The sequence below is a fragment of the Tachyglossus aculeatus genome, chromosome 22, assembly GCF_015852505.1.
Source record: "Tachyglossus aculeatus isolate mTacAcu1 chromosome 22, mTacAcu1.pri, whole genome shotgun sequence".
Classification (NCBI taxonomy): Eukaryota; Metazoa; Chordata; class Mammalia; order Monotremata; family Tachyglossidae; genus Tachyglossus; species Tachyglossus aculeatus.
Window position 1 is genome coordinate 52,495,163 of NC_052087.1, and position 26,839 is coordinate 52,522,001.

The following is a 26,839-nucleotide window of genomic DNA, read 5'->3' on the forward strand; positions in this document are numbered from 1 at the left end:
ATCCATCCATCCATCCATCCATCCCCCCTGAGGGTCCCCTCCCCATCCATCCATCCATCCATCCATCCCCCCTGAGGGTCCCTTCCCCATCCATCCATCCATCCATCCATCCATCCATCCATCCATCCCCCCTGACTCCATCCATCCATCCATCCATCCATCCATCCATCCCCCCTGACTCCATCCATCCATCCATCCATCCATCCATCCATCCATCCATCCATCGTTGGGTGGGCCCCGTCCCCCGTCCCGTCCCTCCCCGCCGTGGGTGGCCGGGCCCCGGGTCCGGCCGGCGATGCCCGCTGAGGAGGAGGAGGAGGAGGATGCTGCGGTTCCCGGTGAAGAAGGTGCGGAAACAGCTGAAGCTGCTGCTGCTCGTGGCGCTGGTCACCTGCGCCGCCTGGCTCACCTACCTCCACATCGGACTCGGGCGACAGGGACGGGCCCTGCCACGGCGCCTCGGATACGCCACAGGTACCCAGCCACCATCCACCATCCATCATCCAGCAGCAGCAGCATCCTGGCATTTCTTACGCGCTCACTCTGGGCCAAGCTCTGTGCTAAGCGCTGGGGAGGATGGATACAAGGTCATCAGGTGGGCCCACGTGGGGCTCCCAGCAGTGAGCCCACTGTTGGGTAGGGACCGTCTCCATATGTTGCCAACTTGTACTTCCCAAGTGCTTAGTCCAGTGCTCTGCACACAGGAAGCGCTCAATAAATACGATTGATTGATTGATCCCCATTTGACGGATGAGGGAACTGAGGCCCACAGAAGAATAATAATAATGGGGTTTGTTAAGCGCTTACTATGTGCCAAGCACTGTTCTAAGCTCTGGGATAGATACAAGGTTATCAGGTGGGCCCACGTGGGGCTCCCAGTCTTCATCCCCATTTGACGGATGAGGGAACTGAGGCCCAGAGAAGAAGAATAATAATGGGATTTGTTAAGCGCTTACTATGTGCCAAGCACTGTTCTAAGCGCTGGGATAGGTACAAGGTCATCAGGTGGGCCCACGTGGGGCTCACAATCTTCATCCCCATTGACAGATAAGGGAACTAAGGCCCAAAGAATAAGAATAATAATAATGGGATTTGTTAAGCGCTTACTATGTGCCAAGCACTGTTCTAAGCGATGGGATAGATACAAGGTGATCAGGTTGTCCCACGTGGGGCTCCCAGTCTTCATCCCTTCCCCACAGCACCTGTATATATGTATATATGTTTGTACATATTTATTACTCTTTTTATTTATTTATTTTACTTGTACATATCTATTCTATTTATTTTATTTTGTTAGTATGTTTGGTTTTGTTCTCTGTCTCCCCCTTTTTAGACTGTGTGCCCACTGTTGGGCAGGGACTGTCTCTATATGTTGCCAATTTGTACTTCCCAAGCTCTGCTCTGCACACAGTAAGCGCTCAATAAATATGATTGATGATGATGATGTTGATCCCCATTTGACGGATGAGAGAACTGAGGCTCAGAGAAGTGAAGGGACTTGCCCACAGTCACCCAGCTGACAAGCGGTGGAGCCGGGATTTGAACCCATGACTTCTGACTCCCAAGCCCGGGCCCTTTCCACTGAGCCACGCTGTTTCTGTACCTGGGGAGGGGGGCCCTGACCCTGAGGGGGAGGTGGGGACCCCTCCCCACTCCGCCCCCAACCCGAAAACAGACCCTCAGATCCCCCTTCTCAACCCGGTGCCTCAGTTTACCCCCCTGGGGCAGCAGGGGGTGGGGCTGGGAGCTGGAGGAGGGGCACCCTCCCCAGGGACAGGGTGGTCCCTGAATTTTGGCGTGGACTTCTAAGGTTTTCTTTGTCGGTACTTCGGGGCAGGGGATGAAGAGGGGGATCTGAAGAGAAGCGGCGTGGCTCAGTGGAAAGAGCCCGGGCTTGGGAGCCAGAGGTCATGGGTTCTAATCCCGGCTTCGCCACATGTCTGCTGTGTGACGTTGGGCAAGTCACTTCACTTCTCTGAGCCTCAGTTCCCTCATCTGTAAAATGGGGGTGAAGACTGTGAGCCCCATGTGGGACAACCTGACCATCTTGTATCCCCCAAGTGCTTAGAACAGTGCTTTGCACACAGTAAGCGCTTAACAAATGCCATCATCATCATTATTATTATTATTATTATTATTATTATTATTATTATTATTATTATCTGTCTTTCCAGTTAGGCCGTGACTGGGGTCTGAGCCATATCCGCTCCTCCCTGCTGGTGGGACTTGAACCCAGAGTCAAACCACAAGCTTCCTGTCCCCCGGCTCCCCCAGGGATTCCATGGGATGTAGACGGTGGGAATGGCAGGGAAAGGGAGGGATGCAGCTGTGGGAACTCCTGAGGGGAACTTACCAGGGCTTCCATCAATCAATCGGTGGTATTTAATGAGCGCTGTACAGTGTACTGTGCAGTTGGGAGGGTGATAATAATTGCAGTATTTAAGTGCTCACTATATGTCGGACACCGTTCGAAACACTGGAGTGGTACAAGCAAATCTGGTTGGACACAGTCCCCGTCCCACGCGGCTTAGTGGTAAGAGCCCGGGCTTGGGAGTCAGAGGTCATGGGTTCTAATCCCGGCTCCCTCACATGTCAGCTGTGTGACTTTGGGCAAGTCACTTAACTTCTCTGTGCCTCAGTTCCCTCATCTGTAAAATGGGGATGAAGACTGTGAGCCCCACAAGGGACAACGTGATTACCTTGTATCTACCCCAGTGCTTAGAACAGCTCTCGGCACATTGCACTTAACAAACGCCAACATTATTATTATTATTATTATTAATAAGCAGCGTGGCTCACTGGAAAGAGCCCGGGCTTGGACTTTGTAGTCAGAAGGCATGGGTTCAAATGCCGGCTCCGCCAATTGTCAGCTGTGTGACTTTGGGCAAGTCACTTCACTTCTCTGGGCCTCAGTTCCCTCATCTGTAAAATGGGGATTAAGATTGTGAGCCCCACGTGAGACAACCTGATCACCTTGTAACCTCCCCAGCGCTTAGAACAGTGCTTTGCACATAGTAAGCGCTTAATAAATGCTATCATTAATTAATGGGACATCCTGATCACCTTGTAACATCCCCAGTGCTTAGAACGGTGCTTTGCACATAGTAAGCGCTTAATAAATGCCATCATTATTATTATTATTATTAAAGCCCATTTGACAGATGAAGGAACTGAAGCCCCGAGAAGTGAAATGACTTGCCCGAGATCCCACAGCTGGGAGCTGGGATTGGAACCCAGATCCTTCTGACTTCTAGTGCTAGGCCGTATCCCCTGGTTCACGCCGCTTCGCTAATACAGCATCATCATCATCATCATCAATCGTATTTATTGAGCGCTTACTGTGTGCAGAGCACTGTACTAAGCGCTTGGGAAGTACAAGTTGGCAGAGGGGGGAGGCAAAAATCTCTGCCTCTGAGGAGTTTACGGTTTAGAGGACCCGTTGCCATTTCCACCCTCACAGTCTCACAATCTTAATCCCCATTTTACAGATGAGGGAACTGAGGCCCGGAGAAGTTAAGGTTTGGAGGAGCGGGCTGGCGGGGGGAACCAGATGAGGGGGACGCCAGAGCTGTTGTGCCCATCCTCAAGGGTGTCCTTTGCCAGCTTGAACCCCACATCTTCCTTGCCCCCAAATTCCAGGGGCTTGGAGTTCAGGACGGCTTGGCCCCTGGGTGGGAAAGGCCTCTGTGCCCGGGAAGGCCTCAGGGGTGACCAACGTCCAGACCATATCCAGGGTGTCGCCAGCCGTGGAGTGGGACTACCCCCATCCTCGTGCCTGGGATGATGATGAGAATAATAATGGTATTTAATAATAATGATCATTATTATTATGGTATTTGTTAAGCGCTTACTGAGCCGGGCACTGTACTCAACGCTGGGGTAGATACAAGGTAATCGGGTTGGACACAGTCTCTGCCCCCCACGGGGCTCAGAGTCTTCATCCCCATTTTACAGATGAGGTAACTGAGGCCCAGAGAAGTAAAGTGACTTGCCTAAGGTCACGCAGCAGACAAGGGGCGGAGGCTGGATTTGAACCCAGATCCTTCTGACTCCCAGGGCCCCAGCTTACGTCCAGACCATATCCAGGGTGTCGCCAGCCGTGGAGTGGGGCAGGCCGGGTGGGGGTGAGTACAGCCGGGAGGGAGGGGGAGGTCATTCATTCATTCATTCATTCGTTCAATCGTATTTATTGAGCGCTTACTGTGTGCCGAGCACTGTACTAAGCGCTTGGGAAGTACAAGTTGGCAACATATAGAGACGGTCCTTACCCAACAGCAGGCTCACAGTCTAGAAGGGGGAGGTCGACCACTGGTCGTCTGCGAAGGACCAGCTAATGTTCTCCCACGACCCCCAAGGAGCCATCCTTTCCGTTGTCCTGCCTCCTTGGCTGCACCCGGTCAGATCTCCCATAATAATAATGATGGCATTTATTAAGCGCTTACTCCTCCTCCTCCTACTACTAATAATGGCATTTATTATTCCCCCGGGCCTGGAATGCCCTCCCTCTGCCCATCCGCCAAGCTAGCTCTCTTCCTCCCTTCAAGGCCCTGCTGAGAGCTCACCTCCTCCAGGAGGCCTTCCCAGACTGAGCCCCTTCTTTCCTCTCCCCCTCGTCCCCCTCTCCATCCCCCCGTCTTACCTCCTTCCCTTCCCCACAGCACCTGTATATATGTATATATGGTTGTACATATTTATTACTCTATTTATTTATTTTTTTTTATTTATTTTACTTGTACATTTCTATCCTACTTATTTTATTTTGTTGGTATGTTTGGTTCTGTTCTCTGTCTCCCCCTTTTAGACTGTGAGCCCACTGTTGGGTAGGGACTGTCTCTATGTGATGCCAATTTGTACTTCCCAAGCGCTTAGTACAGTGCTCTGCACATAGTAAGCGCTCAATAAATACGATTGATTGATTGATTGATTGATTGATTAAGCGCTTACTCTGTGCAAAGCACTGTTCTAAGCGCTGGGGTAGATACAAGGTAATCAAGTTGTCCCATGTGGGGCTCACAGACTTAATCCCCATTTTCCAGATGAGGTAACTGAGGTGCAGAGAAGTTAAGTGACTTGCCCAGAGTCACCCAGCTAACAAGTGGCAGAGCTGGGATTTGAACCCACGACCTCTGACTCCAAAGCCCGGGCTCTTTCCACTGAGCCACGCTGCTTCTATGTGCCAAGCACTGTTCTGAGTGCTGGGGAGGTTACAAAGTGATCCGGTTGTCCCACGGGGGGCTCACAGTCTTAACCAGATGAGGGAACTGAGGCCCAGAGAAGTTGTTAATAATAATAATAATGGTGGCATTTGTTAAGCGCTTACTATGTGCAAAGCACTGTTCTAAGCACTAGGGAGGATACAGGTTGGTCAGGTTGTCCCATGTGGGGCTCACAATCTTAATCCCCATTTTACAGATGAGGGAACTGAGGCCCAGAGAAGTGAAGTGACTTGCCCAAAGTCACCCAGCTGACAATTGGCAGAGCCGGGATTTGAATCCATGACCTCGGACTCCAAAGCCCGCGTTCTTTCCACTGAGCCACGCTGCTTCCCATCCTTCCTTGCCCCCAGTCACCCAATTTCCCACCTTCCAGTTAGCAAGTCCCTCTGGCAGTCTACCCTTCTTCATTTTCTTTAATGGTATTGGTTAAGCACTTACTCTGTTCCAGGCATTGTAATAATAATAATAATAATAATAATAATAATAATAATAATAATAATGGCATTTGTTAAGTGCTTACTATGTGCAAAGCACTGTTCTAAGTGCTGGGGAGGATACAAGGTGATCAGGTTGTCCCACGGGGGCTCACACTCTTCATCCCCATTTTACAGATGAGGGAAATGAGGCACAGGGAAGTGAAGTGACTTTCCCAAAGTCACACAGCTGTCAAGCGGCGGAGCCGACATTAGAACCCATGACCTCTGACTCCCAAGCCTGGGCTCTTTCCACTGAGCCACGCTGCTTCCCTCGTACTAAGCACTGGTGTAGATATAAGTTGTTGGGACACATAGGACTCCCGGTCTTAGTCCCCATTTTACAGATGAGGAAACTGAGGCCCAGAGGAGGTGAAGCGACATGCCCAAGGCCACCCAGCAGCAGGCAAGGAGCTGGAGCCGGGATTAGAACCCAGGTCTTTCTGAATTCCAGGCCCGCACTGCTTCGCTCTTTTTCCTCCTCTCCCTCTTTGGTTCTGCCTTCCAGTGGAGAAAGACAGGTCCCCTCCCTTCTCTCGGCCTCAGTTTCCCCTCTTGGAAGAAGCGGACGGCCACTGGGCCTCGCAGCGGAAGAGGAAGTCACCATAGCCGCACTCGGGGGTCGGGGAGGTGGAGGGCCCAGTTTACTCTTCATAATAATAATAATAATGATGGCATTTGCTAAGCGCCTACTTAGTGTGAAGCACTGTTCTAAACGCTGGGAGGGATACAAGGTGATCAGGTTGTCCCACGGGGAGCTCCCAGTCTTCACCCCCATTTTCCAGATCATCATCATCAATCGTATTTATTGAGCGCTTACTATGTGCAGAGCACTGTACTAAGCGCTTGGGAAGTACAAATTGGCAACATATAGAGACAGTCCCTACCCAACAGTGGGCTCACAGTCTAAAAGGGGAAAGTCTAAAAGATCTAAAAGATCAGGTCACTGAGGCACAGAGAAGTGAAATAATAATAATAATAATAATAATAATAATGCCAGGAGGCCTTCCCAGACTGAGCCCCTTCCTTCCTCTCCCCCTTCCCCCTCTCCATCCCCCCATCTTACCTCCTTCCCTTCCCCACAGCACCTGTATATATGGATATATGTTTGTACAGATTTATTACTCTATTTATTTTACTTGTACATATCTATTCTATTTATTTTATTTTGTTAGTATGTTTGGTTTTGTTCTCCGTCTCCCCCTTTTAGACTGTGAGCCCACTGTTGGGTCGGGACTGTCTCTATATGTTGCCAATTTGTACTTCCCAAGCGCTTAGTACAGTGCTCTGCACATAGTAAGCGCTCAATAAATACGATTGATGATGATGATGATGATGAAATGACTTGCCCAGAGTCACCCAGCTGACAAGTGGCGGAGCCGGGATTGGAACCCATGACCTCTGGCTCCCAAGCCCGGGCTCTTTCCACTGAGTCACGCTGCTTCTCATTCCGGATTTCGTCTTTTCCCGTGGTCTCCGAGGGCACCGGACTAGGCCATCCTGTCCCCAGACAGGTCAGCCTCGTTCCCATCCCATGTGGAGGGAGGATAACCGGTAGTGTTGCTAACTGTGGTGTGGACGGCCTTCCGGCTGGGGCTACCCCCATCCTCGTGCCTGGGATGATGATGAGAATAATAATGGTATTTAGTAATAATGATTATTATTATTATGGTATTTGTTAAGCGCTTACTGGGCCGGGCACTGTACTCAGCGCTGGGGTAGATACAAGGTAATCGGGTTGGACACAGTCTCTGCCCCCAACGGGGCTCGCAGTCTTCATCCCCATTTTACAGATGAGGTAACTGAGGCCCAGAGAAGTAAAGTGACTTGCCTAAGGTCACACAGCAGACAAGGGGCGGAGTCCGGATTTGAACCCAGATCCTTCTGACTCCCAGGGACACGTTCTGCCCACTAGACACGTGTGTCAAAGTACTGTTTTAAACTCCGTGGTAGATACAAACTAATCAGGTTGGGCGCAGTCCCCGTCCCACGTGGGGCTCCCAATCCGAAGCCCCATTTTGGGGGAAGGTGACTGAGGCCCAGAGAAGTGAAGTGACTTGGCCAAGGTCACACAGCAGAGCCGGGATTAGGACCCAGGTCTTTCTGACTCGCTTCCCTGGTGAAAGGGTCGAGTTTAGCTGGGGGTGTGGGTGGAAGGGGGGGTGTTTCCATGGCAACCTGGGGGCATCTCCCTGGTGGGAATGTTTGGGATTTGGCTCCTGCTCATTGGGCAGACCATGGGTGGGGGAAGGAATGAGGGGAGGCCGGAAGGATTCAGGCCAGGGGCTATGTCTTAACCAGACCCAGTGAGTTGGGTTCATTTTGTGCGGGGCATGGGTTGAAAACGGACAGCAACTCCTGGGATGGGGCCCCTCCCAAGCCTTATAATAATAATAATAATAATAATGGCATTTATTAAGCACTTACTATTTGCAAAGCACTGTTCTAAGCGCTGGGGAGGTTACAAGGTGATCAGGTTATCCCACGGGGGTGCTCACAGTCTTAACCCCCATTTTACAGATGAAGGAACTGAGGCACAGGGAAGTTGAGAGAAGCAGCATGGTTCAGTGGAAAGAGCCCGGGCTTTGGAGTCAGAGGTCGTGGGTTCAAACCCCGGCTCCGCCACTTGTCGGCTGTGTGACTTTGGGCAAGTCACTTCACTTCTCTGGGCCTCAGTTCCGTCATCTGGAGAATGGGGATGAAGACTGTGAGCCCCCCGTGGGACAACCTGATCACCTTGTAACCTCCCCAGCGCGTAGAACAGTGCTTTGCACAGAGTAAGCGCTTAATAAATGCCATCATTAGTATTATTATTATTATTAAGTGACTTGCCCAAGGTCACACAGCAGGCAACTGGCGGAGCCAGGATTTGAACCCGTGACCTCTGACTCCAAAGCCCGGGCTCTTTCCACCGAGCCACGCTGCTTCTCTAAGCCTTGGGACGAGACCGTCATTCAGTCAATCGTATTTATTGAGCGCTTACTGTGTGCAGAGCACACTGTACTAAGCGCTTGGGAAGTACAAGTTGGCAACGTATAGCGACAGTCCCTACCCAAGAACAGGCTCGTCATCCTCCATCACCTGGGAACTTGGGAGGGCCGGCCTGGAGCTGCAGCAGAAGGGATTTAGAGAAGCAGCGTGTCCTAATAATAATAATAATTAGGGTATCTTTTAAGCACTGACTTGGTGCCAGGCACTCTACTAAGCGCTGGGGTGGATGCAAGCAAATCGGGTTGGACGCAGTCCCTGTCACCATCATCATCAATCGTATTTATTGAGCGCTTACTGTGTGCAGAGCACTGTACTAAGCGCTTGGGAAGTACAAGTTGGCAACATATAGAGACAGTCCCTACACACAGTCTCCGTCTCCATTTTACAGATGAGGCCACTGAGGCACAGAGAAGTGCCGTGACATGCCCAAGGTCACACAGCAGACAAGGGGCGGAGCTGGGATTAGAACCCGTGACCTTCTGACTCCCGGGCCCGGAATCTATCCACCACGCCATGCTGCTTCCCGTGCCAGTGGCCGAGCACAGGACCGGAAGTCAGGGGGATCTGGGTTCTAATCCTGGCTCCACCACGCGTCGGCAGACAATGTGTCTGTTTGTGGTTGTATTGTGCTCTCCCAAGCGCTTAGTACAGTGCTCTGCACACAGTAAGCACTCAATAAATACAATCGAATGAACTCCCCCTTCTAGACTGTGTCTTCTATCAATCAATCAATCAATCAACCATATTTATTGAGCACTTACTGTGTGCAGAGCACTGTACTAAGCGCTTGGGAAGTACAAGTTGGCAACATATAGAGACGGTCCCTACCCAACAGTGGGCTCACCGTCTAAAAGTGGGAGACAGAGAACAAAATCAAACATACTAACAAAATAAAATGAATAGATATGTACAAGTAAAATAAATAATAGAGTAATAAATATGTATATATATAAAATATATAAATATATATAATATACATAAAAATATGCATAAAAATATGTAAATATATACATACATATTCTAGACTGTGAGCCCACTGTTGGGTAGGGACCATCTCTATATGTTGCCAACTTGTACTTCCCAAGCGCTTAGTACAGTGCTCTGCACACAGTAAGCGCTCAATAAATACAATCGAAGGAACTAACTCGTATCTACCCCGGTGCTTAGAACAGCGTTTGGCACAGAGCAACTGCGTAACAAATGACATCATTGTTATAATAATAATAATAATGATAGCATTTATTAAGCGCTTACTATGTGCAAAGCACTGCTGTAAGCGCTGGGGAGGTGACAAGGTGATCAGGTTGTCCCACCGGGGGCTCACAGTCTTCATCCCCATTTGACAGATGAGGTAACTGAGGCACAGAGAAGTGAAGTGGTTGTTATGATTATCATTATTAGTTTTATTAGCTTAGATAACAGGAAGAACTTCCCGGTGGGGTCGGAAGATTCTGGACTGCCTGAGAGCAGCTGGGGAGGAAAAGTGTCCCATTTTGAGGGAAGGGATGGAATAGAGCCTGATCCTGGGAGTCCGAAGGTCATGGGTTCTAATCCCGGCCCCACCACTGGTCTGGAGTGTGACCTTGAGCAAGTCACTTCACTTAGCGTGGCTTAGCGGAAGGAGCACGAGCTTGGGAGCCAGAGGTTGTGGGTTCTAATCCCGGCTCCGCCACTTATCGGCTGGGTGACTTTGGGCAAGTCACTTCACTTCTCTGTGCCTCGGTTCCCTCATCTGTACAATGGGGATTCAATCAATCAATGAGTCATATTTATTGAGCGCTTACTGTGTGCAGAGCACTGTACTAAGCGCTTGGGAAGTACAAATTGGCAACATATAGAGACGGTCCCTACCCAACAGTGGGCTCACAGTCTAGAAGAAGTCTAGATTCAGACAGTGAGCCCCACGTGGGACGACCTGATTAACTTGTATTTATCCCAGCGCTTAGAACAGTGCTTGGCACGTAGTAAGTGCTTAACAAATACTATTATTATTATTATTATTATTGTTATTATTCTCTGTGCTTGTTACTGCATCTGTAAAATGGGGATTGAGACTGTGAGCCCTGCATGGGACAACCTGATTACCTTGTAACTACCCCAGCGCTTATGCTTGGCTCATAGTAAGCGCTTAATAATAATAATAATGATGGCATTTATTAAGTGCTTACTAATCAATCAATCAATCAATCGTATTTATTGAGCGCTTACTATGTGCAGAGCACTGTACTAAGCGCTTGGGAAGCACAAATTGGCATCACATAGAGACAGTCCCTACCCAACAGCGGGCTCACAGTCTAAAAGGGGGAGACAGAGAACAGAACCAAACATACCAACAAAATAAAATAAGTAGGATAGAAATGTACAAGTAAAATAAATAAATAAATAGAGTAATAAATATGTACAACCATATATACATATATGCAGGTGCTGTGGGGAAGGGAAGGAGGTAAGACGGGGGGATGGAGAGGGGGACGAGGGGGAGAGGAAAGAAGGGGTTCAGTCTGGGAAGGCCTCCTGGAGGAGGTGCAAAGCACTGTTCTAAGCGCTGGGGAGGTTACAAGGTGATCAGGTTGTCCCACTGGGGGCTCACAGTCTTAATCCCCATTTTACAGATGAGGGAACTGAGGCACAGAGAAGTTAAGTGACTTGCCCAAAGTCACACAGCTGACAGTTGGCGGAGCTGGGATTTGAACCCATGACTTCTGACTCCAAAGCCCGGGCTCTTTCCACTGAGCCACGTTTAACAAATATTATTATTAATTAATATTAACAAATATTATTATTATTATTACTATTATTCTCTGTGCTTTTGTTACCTCATCTGTAAAATGGGGATTGAGACTGTGAGCCCCACATGGGACAACCTGATGACCTTGTATCTACCCCAGTGCTTAGAACAGTGCTTGGCACATAGTAAGCGCTTAACAAATACCATCATCATCATTATTATTATTATTATTTGTGCTTCAGTTCCCTCATCTGTGAAATGGGGATTGAGACTGTGAGCCCCAGGTGGGACAGGGACTGTGTTCAACCCAATTTGCTTGTCTCCACCCGGTGCTTAGTACAGTGCCTGGCACATAGTAAGCGCTTAACAAATTATTATTATTATTATCATTATCTTTTAGACTGTGAGCCCACTGTTGGGTAGGGACCGTCTCTATATGTTGCCAACTTGTACTTCCCAAGCGCTTAGTACAGTGCTCTGCACACAGTAAGTGCTCAATAAATATGATTGCTTGATTGATTGATTGATTATTAATAAGGGGAAGGACCAGGCAACCCAGCCCCTGACTTGTGATTGGTGATTTCGACCAAAGCGGAGCGCTGTGCTAAAGAAAGCAGAGGTCCCGTGAAGATGAGATTCCATCAATCAATAGTATTTATTGAGGGCTTACTACTACTAATAATAATAATGATGGCATTTATTAAGCGTTTACTATGTGCAAAGCAGTGTTCTAGGTGCCTGGGAGGTTACAAGGTGATCAGGTTGTCCCACGGGGGGCTCACAGTCTTAATCCCCATTTTGCAGATGAGAGAACTGAGGCCCAGAGAACTGAAGTGACTTGCCCAAAGTCACACAGCTGACAATTGGCAGAGCCAGGATTTGAACCCATGACCTCTGACTCCAAAGCCCGTGCTATTTCCATTGAGCCGCGCTGCTTCTCTATTACTAGTTATTACTGTGGTGCTTCAGTGTTATACTGTGTGCCAAGCACTGAACTAAGCGCTGGGGTAGAGGCAAGATCATTCATTCCTCCAATCGTATTTATTGAGCGCTTACCGGGTGCAGCACACTGGACTAAGCGCTTGGGAGAGTCTGATACAACAATAGACACATTATTTATTTATTTATTTTACTTGTCCATATCTATTCTATTTATTTTATTTTGTTAGTATGTTTGGTTTTGTTCTCTGTCTCCCCCTTTTAGACTGTGAGCCCACTGCTGGGTAGGGACTGTCTCTGTATGTTACCAACTTGTACTTCCCAAGCGCTTAGTACAGTGCTCTGCACACAGTAAGCGCTCAATAAATACGATTGATGATGATGATTCCCTGCCCACAACGAGCTTATGGTCTAGAGGACCATAAGATAATCAGGTTGGACACAGTCCGTGTCTCCTAGGCGGCTCCAGATGAGGTAACTGAGGCCCAGGGAAGTTGACTTGCCCAAGGTCACACAGCAGGCAAGTGGCAGAGCCAGGATTAGAACCCGCGGCTTCTGACTCCCAAGCCCGGGCTCTTTCCACTAAATGATCAGATAATAATAACAGCCTGGCTCAGTGGGAAGAGCCCGGGCTTTGGAGGCAGAGGTCATGGGTTCAAATCGCGGCTCCGCCACTTGTCAGACGCGTGACTTTGGGCACTTCTCTGGGCCTCAGTTCCCTCATCTGTAAAATGGGGATTAAGGCTGTGAGCCCGCCCGTGGGACAACTGGATCACTTTGTAACCTCCCCAGCGCTTAGAGCAGTGCTTTGCACATAGTAAGCGCTTAATAAATGCCATTATTATTATAATTATTATTATTATTACAGTGCTTAGGCCAGTGCTCTGCACACAGTAAGCGCTCAATAAGATTGAACGATGGAGTGGGGGGAGGTGGGGTCCTCCAGGGGGTTTAGGGGTGTCAGGGGGTCCGGTGAATCCGGTGCTGGGGATGGAGCACCTATCCTATTTATTTTATTTTGTTAGTATGTTTGGTTTTGTTCTCTGTTTCCCCCTTCTAGACTGTGAGCCCACTGTTGGGTAGGGACTGTCTCTATATGTTGCCAGCTTGGACTTCCCAAGCGCTTAGTACAGTGCTCTGCACACAGTAAGCGCTCAATAAATATGATTGATTGAGAGAGACGGGAAGCAATCCATCCGGCCCGGGTGAGCTGGCTCGGGCCCAGCGCGGCGTCATGTTCCCGATAAAACAAACCCTTCTTTATCTGCCTACAAGGAGATAATTACCCTCTCTGCCTAATTCGTTCATTCATTCAATCGTACTTATTGAGCGCTTACCGTGAGCACAGCACTGTACTAAGCGCTTGGGAAGTCCAAGTTGGCAACATCTACAGACGGTCCCTACCCAACAGCGGGCTCACAGTCTAGAAGGGGGAGACGGGCAACAAAACCAAACATATTAACATAAGAAAATCAACATCAATCGTATTTATTGAGCGCTTACTATGTGCAGAGCGCTGTACTAAGCGCTTGGGAGGTACAAATTGGCAACATATAGAGACAGTCCCTACCCAACAGTGGGCTCACAGTCTTAAAGGTGGGCTCACAGTCTAAAAGAAAATAAATAAATAGAAAATAAATAGAATAGTAAATATGTACAAGTAAAATAAATCTGTCCATGCATTCATTCATTTAATCGTATTTATTGAGCGCTTACTGTGTGCAGAGCACTGGACTAAGCTCTTGGGAAGTACAAGTTGGCAACATATAGAGACGGTCCCTACCCAACAGCGGGCTCACAGTCTAAAAGGGGGAGACAGAGAACAAAACCAAACATACTAACAAAATAAAATAAATAGAATAGATATGTACAAGTAAAATAAATAAATAGAGTAATAAATCTGTACAAACATATATACATATATACAGGTGCTGTGGGGAAGGGAAGGAGGTAAGATGGGGGGATGGAGAGGGGGACGAGGGGGATGAGGAAGGAAGGGGCTGAGTGTGGGAAGGCCTCCTGGAGGAGGTGAGCTCTCAGTAGGGCCTTGAAGGGAGACAGACCACAAAACAAAACAGATTAACGAAATAAAATAAATAGAATAGTAAATACGTACAAGTAAAATAGAGGAATGAATCTGTACATTCATTCATTCATTCATTCAATCATATTCATTGAGCGCTTACTGTGTGCACAGCACTGTATTAAGCGCTTGGGAAGTACAAGTTGGCAACTAAACACTCAGATTCCTTGGCTGAAATAATGAGGCCGATGGTGGTGGAGGAAATCGGGGCAGATTCGGAGAGGGGGGACCGAAGGAGGGGACCCAGAGAAGAAGGGCCGTGACCTTATTCTTGGCTCTAGGCTCTGCCTCTGGCCCTAAGTGCTTAGTATAGTGCGTGGCTCAGTGGAGTCAGTGGTCATGGGTTCAAATCCTGGCTCTGCCAACTGTCAGCTGTGTGACCTTGAGCAAGTCACTTCACTTCTCTGTGCCTCAGTTCCCTCATCTGTAAAGTGGGGATTGACTGGGAGCCCCCCTGTGGGACAACCTGATCACCTTGTATCCCCCCCAGCAGTTAGAACAGTGCTTTGCACATAGTAAGTGCTTAACAAATGCCATTATTTTTTTATAGTGCTCAGTAAGCGCTCGATAAAAACGACTGAATGAATGAAAGTGCAATTCCAGCTGCCCTGACAGCCAGACTTATTTGCTCATTCAATCCTATTTATTGAGCGCTTACCGTGTGCAGAGCACTGTACTAAGCGCTTGGGAGAGTCCAACAGAGCAATATACCAACACATTCAATGCCCTCAACGAGCTTGCAGTCTAGAATGGGGAAGACAGACATTAATGTGAGAAGCCTAGTGGAAAGAGGACAGGCTTGGGAGTCAGAGGTCGTGGGTTCTAATCCCGGCTCCGCCACTTTCATTCATTCATTCAATTGTATTGATTGAGCGCTTACTGTGTGCAGAGCACTGTATGAAGCGCTTGGGAGAGGCCAACAGAGCAATATACAAACACATTCAATGCCCTCAACGAGCTTACAGTCTAGAATGGGGGAGACAGACATTAATAAGAGAAGCCTAGTGGAAAGAGGACAAGCTTGGGAGTCAGAGGTCGTGGGTTCTAATCCCGGCTCCACCACTTTCATTCATTCATTCAGTTGTATTGATTGAGCGCTTACTGTGTGCAGAGCACTGTACTAAGCGCTTGGGAAGTACAAGTTGGCAACATATAGAGACGGTCCCTACCCAACAGTGGGCTCACAGTCTAGAAGTTCACAGTCTTGTCAGCTGTATGACTTTGGGTAAGTCACTTAACTTCTCTGGGCCTCAGTTCCCTCATCTGTAAAACGGGGATGAAGACTGTGAGCCCCACGTGGGACTACCTGACTATCTTGTATCTACTCCAATGCTTAGAACAGTGCCTGGCACATAGTAAGTGTTTAACAAATCCCCCCATTATTATTATTATCACTAATATAAATCAATAAATGACAGATATGGGCATAAGTGCTGTGGGGCTGGTTGGAGGGATCATCATCATCATCATCAATCGTATTTATTGAGCGCTTACTATGTGCAGAGCACTGTACTAAGCGCTTGGGAAGTACAAATTGGCAACATATAGAGACAGTCCCTACCCAACAGTGGGCTCACAGTCTAAAAGGGGGAGACAGAGAACAAAACCAAACATACTAACAAAATAAAATAAATAGAATAGATATGTACAAGTAAAATAGAGTAATAAATATGTACAACCATATATACATATATACAGGTGCTGTGGGGAAGGGAAGGAGGTAAGATGGGGGGATGGAGAGGGGGACGAGGGGGAGAGGAAGGAAGGGGCTCAGTCTGGGAAGGCCTCCTGGAGGAGGTGATGAATTAAGGGAGCAATTCAGGGCGACGCAGAAGGGAGGGGGAGAAGAGGAAAGGGGGGCTTTGTCAGGGAAGGCCAGATCTGGGCGGGGGTCATTCCCCTCCCCACTGCAGGCCCTTGGGGAGTTGGGGGTGGACAAAGGGGACCCCCCGGAGCAGCTTAGTCCAGGCACCAAGCGGGGGCTGGGTTTGGACGCCCAGAACGCGATCTTATTAAATGCAGGTCATTTGGGGCCAGGCTCTCCATCCTCGCCGGGGAAGGTGTTTGGCTGAGATGCTTCCTGAGTGATTCATTGCACCCAGACACAAACACACCCACCCACCCCCCCCACACACACACACACACGCACACACACACACACACAGCAGAGGGGGTTGGGATTGGGGAGCAGGAAGGGGTTGTGCAGAGAAGCAGCGTGGCACAGTGGAAAAAGCCCGGGCTTGGGAGTCAGAGGTCATGGGTTCTAATCCCGACTCCGTCGCTTTTCAGATGTGTGACTACGGGCAAGTCACTTCACTTCTCTGGGCCTCGGTTCCCTCATCTGTAAAGTAGTGATTGACTGTGAGCCCCACGTGGGGCAACCTGATCACCTTGTATCCCCTCCAGTGCTTAGAACAGTGCTTTGCACTTAGTAAGCGCTTAACAAATGTCATCATTATCATTATTGATGATAATAATCATCAATCAATTGTATTTATTGAGCGCTTACTGTGTGCAGAGCACTGTACTCAGCGCTTGGGAATCAATCAATCAATCAATCGTATTTATTGAGCACTTACTGTGTGCAGAACACTGTACTAAGCGCTTGGGAAGTACAAGTTGGCAACATATAGAGACAGTCCCTACCCAACAGTGGGCTCACAGTCTAAAAGGGGGAGACAGAGAACAAAACCAAACATACTAACAAAATAAAATAAATAGAATAGATATATACAAGTAATATAAATAAATACATATTGTAATAAATATGTACAAACATATATACATATATATAGGTGCTGTGGGGAAGGGAAGGAGGTAAGATGGGAAGTCCAAGTTGGCAACATATAGAGACAGTCCCTACCCAACAGTGGGCTCACAGTCTAGAAGGGGGAGACAGAGAACAAAACCAAACATATTAACAAAATGAAATAAGTAGAATAGATATGTACAAGTAAAATAAATAAATAGAGTAATAAATATGTACAAACATATATACATATATACAGGTGCTGTGGGGAAGGGAAGGAGGTAAGATGGGAGGTACAAGTTGGCAACATATAGAGACAGTCCCTACCCAACAGTGGGCTCACAGTCTAGAAGGGGGAGACAGAGAACAAAACCAAACATATTAACAAAATGAAATAAGTAGAATAGATATGTACAAGTAAAATAAATAAATAGAGTAATAAATATGTACAAACATATATACATATATACAGGTGCTGTGGGGAAGTGAGGAGGTAAGACGGGGGGGTGGAGAGGGGTTGATATTATGATATTGATATTATTATATGATATTATGATAATATATATTATTATGTTCATGGGATTGGGTCCAAGAGGCTGGAGAGATAAATGTCTTTCTTTATCTGCCTGTCTCTGCATATCTCAAGGATGTGTGTATCTGTGCGCATCCCAAGAGGGAGAGGGGTGTGTTTGTGTGTGTGTGTGTGTGTGTCTTTGCTCATCCCTAGAGGGGTTGGGGGGTGTCTGCGGGTGTGTATTTGCACGCGTGCACATCTGCACCTGGGTGTGTGTCTGAGCGCGTGTGTCTGAATGTGTGTGTACGTCTCCGGGGTGTACCTGTGTCCATGTCTTTGCACATCTAGGGATGTGGGTACAGGTCTGTGTACCATCCCAGGGGTGTGTGTTTGTGTATATGTGTGCGCACGCATGCAGTGTCATGCCTCTACTGAATTGTTTGCTGAGTTTCTGAAGAACAGAAAAGGACAGCATTTCTCTTTTCATAATGGTTGGCGCAGTCCCGGGGCTCTCAGGCCTCCTAGCCCATTTAGAAGTGCTCCCTGTTAAGAAATGGGCAAGATTCTCCATAACTGCAGCAGGGCCAGGGTAGAGTGAGCCTCTCCCACGCTTGGTTCCTCGTTTTCACCCGTCCCGCCGTCGACCCCCAGCCCACATCATCCCCCTGGCCTGGAATGGCCTCCCTCTGCCCATCCGCCAAGCACGCTCTCTTCCTCCCTTCAAGGCCCTACTGAGAGCTCACCTCCTCCAGGAGGCCTTCCCACACTGAGCCCCCTCCTTCCTCTCCCCCTCCTCCCCCTCTCCACCCCCCCACCTTACTTCCTTCCTGTATATATGTATATATGTTTGTACATATTTATTACTCTATTTATTTTACTTGTACCTATCTATTCTATTTATTTTATTTTGTTAGTATGTTTGGTTTTGTTCTCTGTCTCCCCCTTCTAGACTGTGAGCCCGCTGTTGGGTAGGGACTGTCTCTGTATGTTGCCAGCTTGTACTTCCCAAGCGCTTAGTACAGTGCTGTGCACACAGTAAGTGCTCAATAAATACGATTAATTGATTGATTCCCTTCCCCACAGCACCTGTATATATGTATATATGTTTGTACATATTTATTACTCTATTTTACTTGTACATATCTATTCCATTTATTTTATTTTGTTAAAATGCTTTGTTTTGTTCTCTGTCTCCCCCTTCTAGACTGTGAGCCCACTGTTGGGTAGGGACCATCTCTATATGTTGCCAACTCCTACTTCCCAAGCGCTTAGTACAGTGCTTTGCACACAGTAAGCTCTCAATAAATACAATTGATTGATTGGGTGGGTTCTCATTCCAGTTCCGCCACTTGCCTACTTAATAAATGCCATTATTATTATTATTACTGTGTGACCTTGGATGAGTCACCTACCTTCTCCATGCCTCAATTTCTTCATCTGTAAAAGAATAATAATAATAATAATGCATTTATTAAGCACTTACTATGTGCAAAGCACTGTTCAAAACACTGGGGTGGTTACAAGGTGATCAGGTTGTCCCACGGGGGGCTCACAGTCTTCATCCCCATTTTCCAGATGAGGGAACTGAGGCCCAGAGAAGTTAAGTGACTTGCCCAAAGTCACACAGCTGACAATTGGCAGAGGCAGTATTTGAACCCATGACCACTGACTCCAAAGCCCGGGCTCTTTCCACTGAGCCAAGCTGCTTCTCTAGATGTGAAGTGACTTGCCCAGGGTCACACAGCAGACAAGTGGAGGAGCTGGGGTGGGTGCTAGTCTACTTCTGTGATGCTGATGATAATAATAATAATAATGGTGGCATTTATTAAGCGCTTACTATGTGCAAAGCACTGTTGTAAGCGCTGGGGGGGTTACAAGGTGATCAGGTTGTCCCACGGTGGGCTGATGGGCCCAGCAGGATAAAGTGGAGCAGTGGGGAGGAGCGTGGAGACCAGAGGCCAGATTTCCCCATTCCTCACCAACGTTTCCTGATTCCCAACCCCAGCGAGCCCCGGGGCCCCCTGCCCAGGCCCGCCCCGGCCTCCCTGGAAAGTTGGGGAGATGCCACCGCCCCACATCACCCCAAAAATGGCCCCACAAGTGGCCCCGGCCCAAAGCCAAGAAATAATGCAGCAGCAGTGAGGGGCTCTGCATTTGTAGCTGCATTTCATCACCCTCCTCCCTGGGTCAGGGGTAATAATAATAATAATAATGGCATTTATTAAGCGCTGTGCTATGTGAAAAGCCCTGTTCTAAGCGCTGGGGAGGTTACAAGGTGATCAGATTGTCCCTCGGGGGGCTCAATCAATCAATCAATCGTATTTATTGAGCGCTTACTGTGTGCAGAGCACTGGACTAAGCGCTTGGGAAGTCCAAGTTGGCAACATATAGAGACAGTCCCTACCCAACAGTGGGCTCACAGTCTAAAAGGGGAGACAGAGAACAAAACCAAACATGCAACAAAATAAAATAAATAGAATAGATATGTACAGGTAAATAAATAGAGTAATAAATATGTATAAACATATATACAGGCTCACAGTCTTCATTCCCGTTTTACAGTTGAGGTAACTGAGGCCCAGAGAAGTGAAGTGACTTGCCCAAAGTCACCCAGCTGACAATTGGCAGAGCCGGGATTTGAACCCCTGACCTGCAACCCCAAAGCCCGGGCTCTTTCCACTGAGCCACGCTGCTTCCATTCCACTGGGTAGCATCCATCCATTCATTCATTCAATCGTATTTATTGAGCGCTTACTGTGTGCAGAGCACCGTACTAAGCGTTTGGGACATACAAATCATCAACATATAGAGACGGTCCCTACCCAACAACGGGCTCATTCATTCATTCATTCATTCAATCGTATTTATTGAGCGCTTACTGTGTGCAGAGCACTGTACTAAGTGTTTGGGCAGTACAAATCATCAACATATAGAGACAGTCCCTACCCAACAACGGGCTCATTCATTCATTCATTCATTCAATCGTATTTATTGAGCGCTTACTGTGTGCAGAGCACTGTACTAAGCGTTTGGGCAGTACAAATCATCAACATATAGAGACAGTCCCTACCCAACAACGGGCTCATTCATTCATTCATTCATTCAATCGTATTTATTGAGCGCTTACTGTGTGCAGAGCACTGTACTAAGCATTTGGGCAGTACAAATCGTCAACATATAGAGACGGTCCCTACCCAACAACGGGCTCATTCATTCATTCATTCATTCAATCGCATTTATTGAGCACGTACTGTGTGCAGAGCACTGTACTGTTTGCACAGAACAAGTCATCAACATAGAGACGGTCCCTACCCAACAACGGGCTCACAGTCTAGAAGGGGGAGACAACACCAGAACAAAACAGCGAGCCCACTGTTGGGTAGGGACCATCTCAATATGTTGCCCACTTATACTTCCCAAGCGCTTAGTAGAGTGCTCTGCACACAGTAAGCGCTCAATAAATACGATTGAATGAATGAATGAATGGAAGTAGAAAGGCACAGACCACCGGAACACATACACACCCCTGGCTAAGGCATCAGACCCTCAGAAACCAGGCCCTAACCCCCCTCTCCTCATCAGCTACAGGTCAGGGGGTCTTCTGTGACGCCCCCGTTACCCCGCTCTCTGGAACAAGGACCAAAACCAGAGACAGGGACTCTTCACCCCCCATCCCCGGCCTCCTCCTGCCCACCTTGCCCCCCTCCCCAACCTGGTCTGAGCCCCTGTCCCCCCTTCCCCCGATTCGGTCTGTGCCCCTTTGACTCCCCCTCTCCCCTTCGTCCCCCTCTCCATCCCCCCCATCTTACCTCCTTCCCTTCCCCACAGCACCTGTATATATGTATATATGTTTGTACATATTTATTACTCTATTTATTTATTTATTTATTTTACTTGTACATATCTATTCTATTTATTTTATTTTGTTAGTATGGTTGGTTTTGTCCTCTGTCTCCCCCTTTTAGACTGTGAGCCCAATGTTGGGTAGGGACTGTCTCTATATGTTGCCAATTTGTACTTCCCAAGCGCTTAGTACAGTGCTCTGCACATAGTAAGCGCTCAATAAATATGATTGATTGATTGATCCCCCCATCTTACCTCCTTCCCTTCCCCACAGCACCTGTATATATGTTTGTACATATTTATTACTTTACTTGTACCTATCTATTCTATTTATTTCATTTTGTTAGTATGTTTGGTTTGTTCTCTGTCTCCCCCTTTTAGACCGTGAGCCCACTGTTGGGTAGGGACTGTCTCTATATGTTGCCAACTTGGACTTCCCAAGCGCTTGGTACAGTGCTCTGCACACAGTAAGCGCTCAATAAATACGATTGATTGATTGATTGACTCCACACCCCCCTCACCTCCAGAGCAAGGCCCCAAACTGGGGACAGGACCACCTCACCCCCCAAGTCTGAGGTGAACCCCTGCTCCCCGTCCCCCACTCACTCAGTCGTATTTATTGAGCGCTTACTGTGTGCAGAGCACTGTACTAAGCGCTTGGGAAGTACAAGTTGGCAACATCTAGAGACGGTCCCTACCCAACAGTGGGCTCACAGTCTAGAGGGGGGAGGCAGATGACAAAACAAAACATATTAACAAAATAAATAGAATAAACATGTACAAATAAAATAGAGTAATAAATCCGTACAAACACATATACATATATCCAGGTGCTGTGGGGAGGGGAAGGAGGTAAGGTGGGGGGAGGGGAAGGGGCAAGGGGGGGTCATTCATTCAATTGTATTTATTGAGCGCTTACTATGTGCAGAGCACTGTACCAAACCTAGTCTGAGCCCCTGTTCCCCCCCAGCCCACCCCACCTCTGGCCTTGCTGGGAAGCCCCCTTCCCCCTGGCCCCCAAGCCCCACTGGGCACTCTTCATAGGGAAGCAGCGTGGCTCAGTGGAAAGAGCCCGGGCTTTGGAGTCAGAGGTCATGGGTTCAAATCCCGGCTCCGCCACTTGTCAGCTGGGTGACTTTGGGCCAGTCACTTCACTTCTCTGGGCCTCAGTTCCCTCATCTGTAAAGTGGGGATTAAGACAGTGAGCCCCACGTGGGACAACCTGATCACCTTGTAAACTCCCCAGTGCTTAGAACAGTGCACATAGTAAGCACTTAATAAATGCCTTCATTATTATTATTATTCCCAAATAGTAAGTGCTTAATAAATGCCATCATCATTATTATTATTATTATTATTATTGTTATTATTATTCCCAATGCCCCCAGTGGGAATACTTGTACTTCCCAAGCACTTAGTACAGTACATGTGTCCCCTCCCCCTGGGCCAACCCCCAGAGCCGCCTTCCATGAATCGCCCCTTTGTGCCAGTCTGGAGCTGCCAGGGAGCGAGACTGCCAGGAAGGATGGAGGGCGGAGGGCCAAGGGGGGAATCCGGGGCCTCTCCCCTCCTCCTGCCTTGGTCGCCTCCCTGGCGTCTTCCCAAGCAGCGTGGCTCAGTGGAAAGAGCCCGGGCTTTGGAGTCCGAGGTCATGGGTTCAAATCCCGGCTCTGCCGGTTGTCAGTTGTGTGACTTTGGGCAAGTCATCTGACTTCTCTGTGCCTCAGTTAACTCATCTGTAAAAGGGGGATGAAGATTGTGAGCCCCCCCCCCCCCCCCCGTGGGACAGCCTGATCACCTTGTAACCTCCCCAGTGCTTACAACAGTACTTTGCACATAGTAAGCGCTTAACAAATGCCATTATTATTATTATTATTATTATTATTATTATTATTATTATTATTCCCAACGCCCCCAGTGGGAGAGGTGGGGTTGAGGGTGGTGGCAGTGGTAGGGGAATAATAATAATAATAATAACGGTAATTGTGGTATTTAAGAACCTGCTATTCACCAGGCACTGTTCTGAGCGCTGGGGTGGATACCAGCAAACTGGGTTGGACCCAATCCCTGCCCCATGTGGGGCTCACAGTCTCAATCCCTACTGTACTGATGAGGGAACTGAGGCACAGAGAAGTGAAGTGACTTGCCCAAGGCCACACAGCAGACAAGTGGTGGAATTAGAACCCATGACCACCTGATGCCCAGGCTCCAGCTGCTTTGTGGCCCTTCTCCCCGCCCTGCCCCCAACCACAACCCACTCCGACTCCCTCTGAGCCCCTGGGCCCCCTCCCCCAAAGGGAAAGGGGAGGATCAGAGAGAGACTGAGCCCCCCTTTTCCCAGATTGAGCCCCCTTTTTCCTCTCCCCCTCCCCACCCCCTCCCGCCCTACCTCCTTCCCCTCCCCACAGCACCTGTACATTCATTCATTCATTCAATCGTATTTATTGAGCACTTACTGTGTGCAGAGCACTGTACTAAGTGCTTGGGAAGTCCAAGTTGGCAACATATAGAGACGGTCCCTACCCAACAGTGGGCTCACAGTCTAGAAGGGGGAGGCAGAGAACAAAACAAAACATATTAACAGCATAAAATAAATAGAATAAATATGTACAATCAATCAATCGTATTTATTGAGCACTTACTGTGTGCAGAGCACTGTACTAAGCGCTTGGGAAGTCCAAGTTGGCAACATATAGAGACGGTCCCTACCCAACAGTGGGCTCACAGTCTAGAAGGGGGAGGCAGAGAACAAAACAAAATATATTAACAGAATAAAATAAATAGAATAAATATGTTCAATCAATCAATCGTATTTATTGAGCGCTTACTGTGTGCAGAGCAGTGTACTAAGCGCTTGGGAAGTCCAAGTTGGCAACATATGGAGACGGTCCCTACCCAACAGTGGGCTCACAGTCTAGAAGGGGGAGATAAAGAACAAAACAAGACATATTAACAGAATAAAATAAATAGAATAAATATGTACAAGTAAAATAAATAGAGTAATAAATACGTACAAACATATATACATATATGCAGGTATATATGTTTGTAAAGATTGATTACTCTATTTTCCTTGTACATATTTACTATTCTATTTATTTTGTTAATGATGTGCTTCTAGCTTTACTTCTATTTATTCTGATGACTTGACACCTGTCCACATGTTTTGTTTTGTTTCCTGTCTCCCCCTTCTAGACTGAGCCTGTTGTTGGGTAGGGTCTGTCTCTCTCTGTTGCCAACTTGTACTTCCCAAGCGCTTAATACAGTGCTCTGCACACAGTAAGCGCTCAATAAATACGATTGAATGAATGAATGGCCCTCTGGCCAGCTGGCCTTGCTGGGAAGCCCCCTTCCCCCGGCCCCCAAGCCCCACTGGGCACTCGTCATAGGGAAGCATTGTGGCTCAGTGGAAAGAGACCAGGCTTTGGAGTCAGAGGTCATGGGTTCAAATCCTGGCTCCGCCACTTGTCAGCTGGGTGACTTTGGGCAAGTCCCTTCACTTCTTTGGGCCTCAGTTACCTCATCTGGAAAATGGGGATTAAGATAGTGAGCCCCACGTGGGACAAGGCCTTCACAGACTGAGCCCCTTCCTTCCTCTCCCCCTCGTCCCCCTCTCCATCCCCCCATCTTACCTCCTTCCCTTCCCCACAGCACCTGTATATATGTATATATGTTTGTACATATTTATTACTCTATTTATTTATTTATTTTACTTGTACATATCTATTCTATTTATTTTATTTTGTTAGTATGATTAGTTTTGTTCTCTGTCTCCCCCTTTTAGACTGTGAGCCCACTATTGGGTAGGGCCTGTCTCTGTATGTTGCCAACTTGTACTTCCCAAGCGCTTAGTCCAGTGCTCTGCACACAGTAAGCGCTCAATAAATACGATTGATGATGATGATTGATGATCACCTTGTAAAGTCCCCAGTGCTTAGAACAGTGCTTTGCACATAGTAAGTGCTTAATAAATGCCATCATTATTATTATTATTATATTCTATTTTCATGTCTGCCTCCCCCTGTAGACCGTAAGCTCCTTGTGGGTGGGGATTCATTCATTCATTCAATTGATGATGATGATTGATGATCACCTTGTAAAGTCCCCAGTGCTTAGAACAGTGCTTTGCACATAGTAAGCGCTTAATAAATGCCATTATTATTATCATTATTATATTCTATTTTCATGTCTGCCTCCCCCTGTAGACCGTAAGCTCCTTGTGGGTGGGGATTCATTCAGTCATTGTCATATTTATTGAGCGCTTACTGTGTGCAGAGCACTGGACTAAGCACTTGGGAAGTACAAGTTGGCAACATAGAGAGACGGTCCCTACCCAACGGTGGGCTCACAGTATCACGTCTCCCAGCCCTGGTGTTCCCAAGCGTTTAGTACAGTGCTCTGTACACCATAAGCACTCAGTCAATACCCATGATTAGGGGGTGAGGGGTGTGCAAGAGAGTGGGAGGTGATGGTTTATGCGGAGAAACAGCGTGGCTCTTTCCCTCTCCTGAGTTTTTATGCACACACACTCCCATCTTCTGAGTTTTTGTGCACATGCAAACACAGACCCGAGTCTCCTTTCTCCCAAATTTTTATCCATGCACACACACGCTCACACTTCTCTTTCCCAAATTTTTATCCACACACATCTCTTTCCGGAGTTTCTATGCACACACACACACACACATCTTTCCTCTCCCAAGTTTTTATACATACATGCAGTTCTGGGGGGAGGACAGGACAAGATTTTTCTGTTCTTGGGCTTCCCCATCTCCATCCCCCACCCTCCACAGCTGCCACTATTCAGCACTGACCCCTGCCCAAGACAGAAATCCCAGAAACTCCCATTCGGTCCATCAGTGGTATTTATTGAGCGCCGTCTCTGGGCAGAGCACTGTACTAAGCGCCAGGGTGGTCAAATACAGGAGTTGGTAGACACATTCACACCCACAAGGAGCTGACAGTCCAGAGGGGGAGAAGGAGGGGAAGTAGGAGGAGACAGCGCTCAGCGGGCTTTGGAATCAGAGGTCGTGGGTTCAAATCCCGGCTCAGCCACGTCTGCTGTGTTGACCTTGGGCAAGTCACTTCATTTCTCTGAGCCTCAGTTACCTCATCTGTCAAATGGGGATGAAGACTTTGAGCCCCACGTGGGACAACCTGATCACCTTGTATCCTCCCCAGCGCTTAAAACAGTGTTTGGCACATAGTAAATGCTTAACAAATGGCATCATTATTATTATTCTTATTATGGGGGAGGCGGAGGAGGACTTGAGCCACACACATCCACCCAGCCCCCTCCCTCC

At 47.9% G+C, this 26,839-nt stretch overlaps 1 protein-coding gene across 2 annotated transcripts in view; it reads left to right on the plus strand.

The window, feature by feature from the left end:
• The first annotated feature begins 252 nt into the window (after positions 1-252).
• Positions 253-26,839, plus strand: part of B4GALNT4 (beta-1,4-N-acetyl-galactosaminyltransferase 4) — an 81,415-nt gene continuing 54,828 nt past the window's right edge. For both annotated transcript variants that reach the window (XM_038764335.1, XM_038764336.1), the window contains exon 1: positions 253-474. In XM_038764335.1, coding sequence (XP_038620263.1) covers positions 324-474 — 151 coding nt within the window. In that variant the 5' untranslated portion in view covers positions 253-323. The remainder of the gene's footprint in view (positions 475-26,839) is intronic.